The sequence below is a fragment of the Ananas comosus genome, linkage group 5 (assembly GCF_001540865.1).
Source record: "Ananas comosus cultivar F153 linkage group 5, ASM154086v1, whole genome shotgun sequence".
Classification (NCBI taxonomy): Eukaryota; Viridiplantae; Streptophyta; class Magnoliopsida; order Poales; family Bromeliaceae; genus Ananas; species Ananas comosus.
Window position 1 is genome coordinate 365,750 of NC_033625.1, and position 10,813 is coordinate 376,562.

At 46.2% G+C, this 10,813-nt stretch overlaps 2 protein-coding genes across 2 annotated transcripts; both read right to left on the minus strand.

Annotated features, from left to right (window-relative positions):
* On the minus strand, positions 5,677–7,638 carry LOC109710986 (UDP-glycosyltransferase 73C6-like). Its single transcript, XM_020233832.1, has 2 exons — positions 6,916–7,638; positions 5,677–6,719 (listed from the first exon to the last, which is right to left on the minus strand). Exons 1-2 carry the CDS (start codon positions 7,525–7,527, stop codon positions 5,808–5,810), a joined length of 1,524 nt encoding a protein of 507 aa, XP_020089421.1. The 5' UTR covers positions 7,528–7,638; the 3' UTR covers positions 5,677–5,807.
* LOC109711015 (UDP-glycosyltransferase 73C6-like) lies at positions 8,736–10,267 on the minus strand. Its single transcript, XM_020233883.1, has one exon. It carries the CDS (start codon positions 10,253–10,255, stop codon positions 8,798–8,800), a length of 1,458 nt encoding a protein of 485 aa, XP_020089472.1. The 5' UTR covers positions 10,256–10,267; the 3' UTR covers positions 8,736–8,797.

Sequence of the window (10,813 nt, forward strand, 5' to 3'; positions counted from 1 at the left end):
GAGAAACCGGTCCCCGTAGCCCGAAAATGCCCAGTTTGGGCAGTGTGATATGTAAAGAGTTGATGGGGTTTTTGGCATTGTTACATATGAGGGGTTATATGAGAATGTTTTACTCTCTCTTCTCTCATTTCCCTCTCATCTAAAACCTAATTAAATAGCTCTCCCGCTCTCTCTCTAAGCTCCCTTTCTCGCTCTTAATGGTGGATCTAAGGGGAGGATTTGTTGGAGAAGCAAGCTTAGGAGTTGGTCTCATTCCTCTTCATCTTCTCCCTCTCCTTTGGAGTAGCTTGTTTGAGGTAAGCTCATGGAGCTTTCATGGTAGATCACCAGAGATGAGTTTTTTTGCTCTAGAATTGATTTTGTTGGAACCCGTTAATGCTAGATAGATGTTTATTGCGTGAATCTAAAGCTTTAATGGTGGATTCTTGCATTGGTGCTAAGTTAGGGTTCCAAATGGGGTTTTTCAAAATCTAGGGGTTTGATCTAAATTGGACATATGTAAACCTAATTGCTAGATATTTTAACGCGTTGGCGAAGTCGGTTCGGCGGTTCGTCGAGCCTACGCGAATGAGTCGAAGAGAAGACCTGTTTTGGTACAGATTGCCGTAGCACGCGGCGTAGGCTTCCAAAAATTACGAGATCGGATTCGTGGGCTCGTGACATCGCTAAAAGGTGGGTAGTGTCATCCCGAAGCAGTTGAGCTTCCCCTTTTGTCTAAGTTATTCATATTGACTATATTCACATTTTGACTTTATGCATGATAGGGTATTTGGTTAGTTGCATTTCTATTCTTGCATGCTCCTAGGTAGTGTAGCATTGAGGGCTTGACACTTGAACTTAGGGTGCATGAGAACGAGCCATTATGACATAGGACCCTATAGTGATAAAGATAAGTGATAACGTGGAACCAAACATGGCCTTAGCTGAAAATGTGAATCAACTAGGATTCGAACTTGGGTCTCGAGTACCAACCATCAAGTCCTTTGCCACTTGCTCTAGGGACGGTCGGTTAAAATTAAATGTTAAAAGAGAGAAAAGTGTGTACTTGATAGGTTACTAGTTATGTCCTTGGTGTGATCTTCTCGTTTGAGGCTTATTGGAACCTTTTAGGCTTTAATTTCTCTCTCTCTCTCTCTCTCTCTCTCTCTCTCTCTCTCTCTCTCTCTCTCTATAATTGTTGCTTGCGTTAAAATGGTCGGGTATGTCGCTGTACGTGTGAACTGGCCATTCACATGACCCATGTGAGCCTCGTCCTGAATGTTATCTCCTTTGTCGCCCAACCATGTCGCCCCAATATTCTCTCCACATGATGGCTCACTATTTGGGAATGCTAGGTTAAAATGTACACAAATCGCCTCGACATTTTTTTGTGTATTCTAATAAAGTGAAAAAAAAAGTAAGTTACATAGTGATCATTTGTTTAATTTAACTATTCTAAATGTCTTTTCAACTGTGAATTTGTCAATTTTTAACTATTATAGTAATCTAATTAATGAAGGGAACTCAAATACAGAGATCAATTTAGGAGAAGTTGAGAAATGTCATTTCTTAAAACTCATTTCTTAAAATAAACAATGGAGGGCCTTTTTCATTATGGCATTTAATTGAGGGGTCCTCGATTAATTTTTAACTTTGGAAAAATCCATTCCTTTCTCTTTCATAAAAGTTGGACACACTGCCCTGGAAACTTCGTAAGAAAGAGAGTTTCTTTCCTTTGTTTTTAAATTAAGAGTAGAGTTGAATCAGGATTTTAACTCCACATGTGGTGTATTTTGTGCAGGGCTTTATTTAATTTTAAAAATTAAATATCTTCTAGAAAGTGTTTGGTTGAAGATTAGCACCAAAATAGAAGTAAACAATCCTACTATTCCAATTAACATTATGAAAAATTTCCAAAATTTTTATTTGGAATTGGGAAGCACATAGATCCCAATTCATGTTGTTTTAGTTGGGGATCGAGTTACAGGACTTTTACTCAAGGATATTTTGCATAAGGTTTAGTATTATTTAACAACCTGCTTGGATGCCTAAATATGTAAGTTATCCAATACAAATCATCTTACTCATCATTTTTAAGATCACCAAAACTATTTCTATAAATTTAAACCAAAGTCCTCTTTAAGGAATCAAACATCCTAATTAGACTTTAGCTTCTTATTAAGACAGAAAAAGAAAATATTAAATATAAAAAAAATGAATATATTGTTGTTTCACAACAAAAGCTTCTAGAAAAGAGTATTATTTGACTTAATACACACTTTATTTTCGCCTACCTTACATAAACGCAAGTCTCTTTCAGTTTATCGAGGGCTCAATATTACATCTTATCTTGACCATCTTTTTTATATTGTTGTCATAGAGAATGCTCTAGCAGTCAAATGTACAATTTTTTTTTTCTCAAGCTCTAGCTAGAATCCTTATTAGGATTCTTCTTCTTCTTCCTTTTCACGCGTATTTATTCATACGCAATTGACTCGAGACTATTCTCTCACATCAAAATGCTTGGAGATGTAACATACGATCAGGTCGCAGGTCAAAATTCGACTACAAGGAGAAGATTTAGCGCCACATTCTAGAGCAGATTAGATTAAATGAAATTGATTGCGACTTGTACGATAAAACTCTGACAATTCTTCAGCAACATTCTCTATTAGCTCTTTAGCCCGATTCTTTGGCTTATATATTACGTGAATTACTAGCAAGGCCTTTGATAATAAAAAATATATTTCCTTTTTTTTTTTCATTTTTGTCCTAAGAAAAAACAGAGAAGGGCTTTTGAACCATCAATGCGTACGTAATAGGCTATTGAATATGGAAAATACTTTAATTTGATGAGTACTCTATATTTTTTGAGAATTGGTAGCGAAACATAACGCTACCTGTTTCATTCATTGCAGATATGAATTAGGCTACAGAGGTGAGGCAACCAGGGCCTCAAGAGAGAGAAAAAAATAATAATAATAATAATACTAATAATAATAATAATAATAATAATAATAATAATAATAATAATAATAATCGCAATCATAAAAGATCTTTCCAAAAATCAATCAGCTGCTTACGCCTACGCACCACACAAGTCGGATCTACTTGTTTGTTACGGAAAATTAAGTCGTTTTTGGCTTTCCAAATGATCCACCAGCATGCAGCCAATTCCGCTAGACCGTTCCTCGTACTTTATACCCCATACCGTCCCTTCCACCTATCCCAGACAGCATGAATATCATCACCCAGATCCTCCGACTGAACATCCTCGAGTCCCGCGACCATGGTAAATTTGATACAGACGCATTGGGTGAACAGATGGTCCACCGACTGGTCAAAAACCCCACACAACGCACAAGCCATACTTCCAGCAATCCTTTCTTGCTGAGATTGTCGACCGTAGGTGTTCTTTTCTTAAGAAATAGCCAACAGAACACTTTGATCTTAAGTGGAATACAAAGTTTCCAGATCAGGTTACCCCGTCCATCTCTCGTGCCCCCGTCATTCATCATTTGATATGCTGATTGGACTGAGAAAATATCATTGACACCCCATCTCAAGCCTATCCTGTCCTCCCCTTGCCCAATAATAAAACTAGTAACTCTCTCTTTGAGCTCCTGAAGGGTGGGGCCCAGGCTTGGCGGCTCTGGAGCCTCAACTCCCAGGATCCTATTCCAATTCCAGTCTTCGGCTCCAACGCAATCCCTAACCAATAATGATTTGCAGTCCACCTGCGTGTACACCTCCGAGAAAGCCGCTAGAAGTGTGGTATATCCACACCATTTGTCCCGCCAAAAGTCGATCGATCTCCCGTTGCCCAGAAAATAGTTGATCCCCCATTTGAAAATACCTTTAGTGGTTAAAACTCCTTTCCACCACTATGAGGCAGGCCTGAATCCTCTTCCCTCCCAAAGCGGCCTTCTTCTGAGATAAAATAAGGCCCGGATAATTTTAATCCACGGCAAATGAAGTGCAGTATGAAATCTCCACCACCATTTGACTATAAGCGCCTTATTTACGTCAGCCACATCTAGAATGCCTAGTCCACCGACCCTTCTGCTCCGACAGACGTTCTTCCAAGCAACCAGGCACCCCTTACCAGGGTGGTTGCTTTGGCCGGTCCAGAAAAAATCTCTGCATAAAGCTTCGATACGCTTGATCACCCAACTAGGTGCCTTGAACACGGAGAGAAAGTAGAGTGGTAGGTTAGTAAGCACCGCATTGACCAGGGTGAGTATACCCCCTCTCGAGAGAAGTTTGGCCTGCCAGCCATCGATTCGGTGCTGCAATTTCTAAATAACCCCTCTCCGCACCTCCTTAGTAGGCGGTTTAGCAGAGAGGGGGAACCCCAAATAAGTGGTGGGAAGAGAACCAACTCTACAGTCAAGCAATCGCGCAAGTCTCGCCGCTTTGCCCTCGGTCCGTCCCAGATAATAGCGCTCGGACTTATCTCTGTTGATTTTCAACCCAGACGCCCACTCGAATAGGTTCCACATAAGTCGCAGATTTCTCATATACCGTTTTCTAGCCACGGAGAAAAAAAAGTATCATACACGAACTGTGTAAGGATCGTTATACTCTAGTCTCGTCTGAAGGATTAATACCCTTGAAGAGGTTGTTTATGGTGACCTTGTTGGTTAGTCTAGCGAAGCATTCCGCCACCAACAGAAAAAGGAATGGTGAAAGAGGATCCCCTTGACGTACACCCATTTTAGTTTTGATCCAGTTAGTCGCCTCCCCGTTGACCAAAATTGTTACTGTAGCGTTGCATACACATTGTTTGATCCATCCACACCATTTCTCCTCCAACCCCCACCATTGTAGAATACTGAAAAGGAAGGGCCAATATATCCTATCATACGCCTTTTTCGAAATCCACTTTTTTGCCAACCCCCTCCATAGCTTCCCTAGTACCCCAGCCAATTAATTCGGATACGGTTACATACGCGTCAGTAATATTTCTCCCTTTCAAGAAAGCGGACTGCGAGGGAGAGATTAGCTCGTTCGTTCATTCCCTAGTACTCTATATTAATGTCAATAATTTCATAAAAAAAATGTGTACCTTTTTTTTTTTTTTGAATGACTCAAATTAGACCGCATTTCTTGCATTGGCTCATTGGAGGAAACAAAACCCCATGAAAGGAAGAGATTCACCAATTACAGTGGTGGTAGAATTGAAACTAACAGGTATTTAATTGCTCTGTGTTTGGCTTGTCCTTATTCAACAGATACACGGAATGAAAAGCTGTTGATATTAGCTGTGACAGAGGAGGCGCCAAGGGGCCCGCTGCGCTGTTCGGAAGAAAATAAAGCGAATTTCTTTCTCTAGCTAGACATTAACTACTTAATTTGGTTCAATGATTTATTCTAGAAGCATCGAGAAGGTTCTATCTTTGGTTTTAAATAACTGCCAAATAAGCTAATGGCCTGGCCCTTTTATCCCGCTTTAGGCCCAAGTACAATAGAGGCTCATTCCCAGCCCAAGTAGGCATTTGAAGGCTACTCGAGGAGCTAGCACGACTAAAAAAAAAAAGTTAAATTTGAAGGCTCAATCTCAATTCTCAAACATCCATCAATTTTTTTTTTCTTTTTTTGGTTAAATTAGACTTATAGTAGGAGGTTGGTTGGTATTCCGAATATAATTTTATAGTTCAAGGATTCGAATATCTATGATTACGATTGAAAATATTGTATATAATAATAATAATAATTGGAAGGACACATACATCGTATTAACGGTAAACAATGGTTATTCAAAATAATCGATCGTTTCAGAATCTCTATTAAGTTTCTCTTTTGGTCTCAATGCAAATGCCAAACTCTCAAGTTACGACAACATGGGCGCTAAAACCATTGGAGAGCTCCTTAACAGCATCTTCAACCTTCTCCTCCTCTCCGTAGCGTCCCGCCATACACTCGATCATATCATCCATATTTCTATAAGAAGACCCTCCCTCCTCCATGGCCTTCTTCGCCTTCTCGGCCAACGCCTTCGCCCTCCGCCGCATCTCCTCCCCTTCCTCTCCCTCCATCAACTCCGACACCGCCTTCCTCAACTTCTCCTTCGTCACCAGCAGCGTCGAGTCGTCCGTGACGTGCGTTCTCGGCACCTTCACGTCGAGGGAGCGCCCGATCTTCAAAACGTCGACGACCAACTTCTCGTTGAGGAACTGGTCGGCGAAGTGCGGCCAAGTCAGCATCGGCACCCCCGCGGAGATCGCCTCCAGCGTGGAGTTCCATCCGCAGTGCGTTAGGAAGCCGCCGATCGCGGGGTGCAACAGGATCACCGTTTGTGGAGCCCAACCCTTTATGAGGAGGCCCCTCTCTTTAGTTCTCTCTGCAAAGTGCTCCTCCGAAAGCCACTTCTCCACCTCGGGGACTAGCTCGGCTTCTTTCACCACCCATATGAAGGACCGGTGATCGGAGCATTCTAACAACCCCTTTCCGATCTCGATGAGCTGCGTCGGTCGCATGAGCACGAGGCTGCCGAAGCTCACGTAGAAGACGGAGCTTGCGCCCTTCCTGTCGAGCCAGGTGGTGATGTCGCGGTGGTCGACCGCAGCCTTGTTCCCGCGCGCGGCCTTGCTGTCGACGTCCTTGCTGTAGAGGCACAGCGGCCCCACCGTCCACACCTTCTTTTGCATGATCTTCTCGTAGCAGTCGACGAATGAAGGCTCCAGATCGTAGAAGGTGTTGATGACGACCCCATCGGCGGTCGACTCCGCCTCCAGCACCTGTTCAGTGTAAAATATTAAAATATATATATTATTCACTAAGCGGTATATAATTAGATTAATTAAATCTTTTTTCCATATATAAAATGTGTAGGGTACTCTAGAAACATTCAAACGTTGTAGAAATTCAGCGACTTCTAAGTTCGCGTACATAATAGCTTCGATCGAGTGGTTAATTAATTAGTCGGGAAAATACCTCAGCCCGGAGGTCCTCCCACCCAGACCAGTTGAAGAAGCCCGGGGACTCGGCTTTGTTAGTCACGACCTCGACAGGCACATCGGGCACGACAACGGGCTCGAACTCGTGGGTAACGCGGTCGTAGACACGGTGCTGGGCCATGTTATAGGCGCAGAGGATGTAGAAGCAGGAGGGGCCGTGGAAGAGGAGCCGCGGGATCCCGAGCCGACGAGCCACGTCCTTCGTCCACCCGTTGCACATGTCGGCAATCATGCAATCAGGGCGCCGGTGTTGGCTCCGCAGAAGCGCTTCTATGGGTTCCTTGAGCAGCTTCATGGCGTCAAAGAAGGCCTTGTAGTGCTCCAGGGTGGAGAGGAGGTCGATGTTCTCGGACCCCTCGGGTAGGCCGAACTCGGCGCAGGGGAACCGGAGCTCGACGAACTCGACGGGGAGGTTCGACCTTCTGACCCGGTCGATGATGGTCCGGATGCGCGCGGCGTTGACCGGGGTGGTGATGAGGGTGACGCGGACGCCGCGCTCCGCGAGGAGGCGCGCCATGTCGACCATGGGGATCATGTGCCCCTGCGCCGCGAGAGGAACCAACACGAAGTGCGGAGTTACGTCCTTCATTACTTCGCGCGAGTACGCAGAACCAACTAATTATGCGCACGTACGTACTGGATAATAAGGAGTCGACTTATGATGTTGACGACGATGGAGATCTAGAGGAAGGGGAGAGACTATATATATATATATATATATATATATATATATATGTTTTGTGTGTGTGAGCAAGCTTGCATTGTGCGTGTGATTGTGAGAGTTGCACGTGTAAGCTTCGGAGATCACACGGACATGGTTGGATGGCTAGGAGGTGTTGGGGGAGAGGAAGAGTGGAGAAGTGTGGTTAGGGGGATTGGGTTAGGCTCGTGGCGTAGCCAACTAGGCTGAGGGCGACGTGGACCACGTGGTTTCTATCTCGTGACGTAGGCTCCTACTCGTGCTAATTTGTCGCGGATCTGAATCCGAGGCGGAGTTGCAGTCGCATTCTGGTGGAAAGCTATTTTAATGCAAAATTGAGGTCGGTTGTTTATTCCGTAGGGTTTCACGCCACATGATAATAAGGACAATTATATGAAGATAAAACAAGATTTCCTTTTTCTTTATTTGTCCTGTAGAGAGGGTAAACGTAGGGCTCTTAATTAATTGCATTCCGTTCCATCCCACACACCATCCGAATATATCTTTACTATTCATGAGCAACATGACTATTCGGTACGTTAATTCTTTTAACGCCAAACAAATTTGGGAGAGAAAGATTTTTAAAAAATATAACACGTTATCAAGTTTTGTTTATTAAAAAATCACATCAGTTGGGTGACTAGAGTTTTAGAAAACGAAGATCTAGAAAACAAGAGGAAATGGAAAAGATAATACTCTACACTTATCCACCGACAATAAATTAACCTCGCCAAACAAAATACAGCCCACTGTGTCACCGAACTCTTTTTTAAGCCTGCGCCCCTATTAATTGCTCCCACCTTAGTTTTTTATGAAATCGTCTTTAGAGAATTATACGTTTATAACAGACTAAGTACACTTTGTACTCATTCTGTATATGTAACTCTCATCACATTAGAATGAAACGGATAGCAAGGGCAATTAATTGCAACTAGTAAACTTGACCATCCACCGCGAGAAATCTAATTATGGGATGCTTAATTTCCAGTGACAATAGCACTTTTCTCCTTCAGTTTATGTTGAATAATATTTTATACTTACATAAATATTGGTTATATATATATATATATATATATATATATATATATATATACATACATTAATGTAATAATATAGAGTACAATCTATGACTACGTACTTACAACTCCATCTCCATCTATTATAATAATACTAGTTTCTCTTTTACATCCTCAATATCCTTACTCTCCCCTTCACGCCCCAGCATAACACTCTGTATCAGCTCCGCCGTGTTCACGTACGACGAACCACCCTCCTCCATCGCCTTCTTCGCCTTCTCCCCCAGCTCCTTCGACCTCCGCCTCCTCTCCTCTCCCTCCTCCCCTCCGTCCATCAACCGCTCCACCGCTCTCTCCACCTCCTCTCGCTTCACCAGCGCCACCGAGTCCTCGTGTAGAACGGAGGTCGGCATCTTCGCCCCGATGGACACCCCGACGCCGAGGACGTCCACGACCAGCCTCTCGTTGAGGAACTGGTCGGCGAAGCGCGGCCACGTCAGCACGGGCACGCCCATGGCGATCGCCTCCAGCAGGGAGTTCCAGCCGCAGTGCGTGACGAACCCTCCGACGGCCCGGTGGGAGAGGACGGTCAGCTGCGGGGACCACCCTTTGACCACGAGCCCCCTCTCCCGGGTGGCCTCCTCGAACTCGTCCCGGAGCCAGGCGCCCATCTCGGGGACCAGCTCGGCGCTCTTTATCACCCATATGAAGGGCCTCTGCGACGCCGCCAACGCGGCCCCGATCTCGACGAGCTGCGCCTGCCGCGAGAGCGCGAGGCTGCCGAAGCTCACGTAAACGACGGAGCCGGGCTCCCGGGTGTCGAGCCAGGCGACGACTCGGCGGTGGTCGACGGCGGCGCTGTTCCCGCGCGCCGCCATGCCCTCGGCGTCCTTGTTGTAGAGGCAGAGGGGCCCCAGCGTCCACACCTTCTTCCCCAGCGCCTTCTCGTAGCACTCGATGAACGGGCGCTCCAGCTCCGCGAAGGTGTTGACCACGACCCCGTCCGCGGTATCCTCGGCCGCGATCGACTCGTCGCGCTCGGTCTCCCACCCGGGCGAGTTGAAGAAGCCCGGGGCCTGGGCCCGGTTCACCTCGACGCGCACGGGCACCTCGGGGACCACGAAGCGCTCCGAGTAGTCGGTCACGCGCTCGTAGACCCCGTGGCGCATCATGTTGTAGTCGCAGAGGGAGTAGAAGCACGAGGGCCCGTGGAACACGAACCGCGGGATGCGGAGGCGGCGCGCCACGTCCGCGGTCCAGCCGTTGCATCCGTCGGCGACGATGCAGCTGGGGCGCGGGGAGCAGGCGCGGAGGTAGCGCTCGAGGGGCCCACGGAGCAGGCGCAGGGCGTCGAAGAAGGTCCGGAACCCGTCGTGCTGGGTGATTAGGTCGATGTTCTCGTGGCCCTCGGGGAGGCCGAGCTCGGCGCAGGGGAACGGGAGCTCCTCGAAGGCGACGGGGAGGTTCGACCTGCTGACCCGGTCGATGATGGGGCGGATGCGTGCGGCGTTGACCGGGGTGGTGATGAGGGTGACGCGCGCGCCGCGCTCCGCGAGCAGGCGCGCCATGTCGACCATGGGGATCATGTGCCCCTGCGCCATCAGAGGAACCAGCACGAANCTCCGCCCTCCGCTCCCTCCGCCGCTCCCTGCCCCGCCGCCTCCGCCTCCCCCTCCCCCTCCGCTTCCGCCTCCCAGGTCATGGTGCTGTGTTCTTCGTCTCGTTACTAAACTCTGGCGCTACCTCGATCGCCTTGTCGCTGTTAATTATTTGTGCTATTTTTTTACGATATTTATGGCCATGGTTGGCGCTCGTTATATAGTTGCACTTGTCGTGATGAACAAGAAACAGTTTCCTGGACTAAGTATATATATTATTTTTTTACTGATGAAATATTCATAGAAGTTTGTGTATATTTTTTGTCTTTTCGTCTGTTTTTTTTTTTTTGGTTTCAGTCTAACATATTTGAATCTTAGGACCATAGCCTACCATTGACCAAGTGTTCCGAGAAACCGACTCGATCTTTCATCATCCGACAATTTGCATCAACTCATTTTGTTTTCTAAGTTGTCAGCACAGACGACCTGTGGTCCACGCAAATACTTCGTCGGGAACAACCGGAAACGATAAGGTGAGTGGAGATGCACATGACCCTGGTT

Coding starts and splice junctions, on each gene's coding strand:
- LOC109710986 (XM_020233832.1), bottom strand. CDS start 7,527: ATGAAGGACGTAACTCCGCACTTCGTGTTGGTTCCTCTCGCGGCGCAG. Junction 6,720..6,915: donor GGGAGGACCTCCGGGCTGAG/GTATTTTCCCGA, acceptor TACACTGAACAG/GTGCTGGAGGCGGAGTCGAC.
- LOC109711015 (XM_020233883.1), bottom strand. CDS start 10,255: ATGGCGCAGGGGCACATGATCCCCATGGTCGACATGGCGCGCCTGCTC.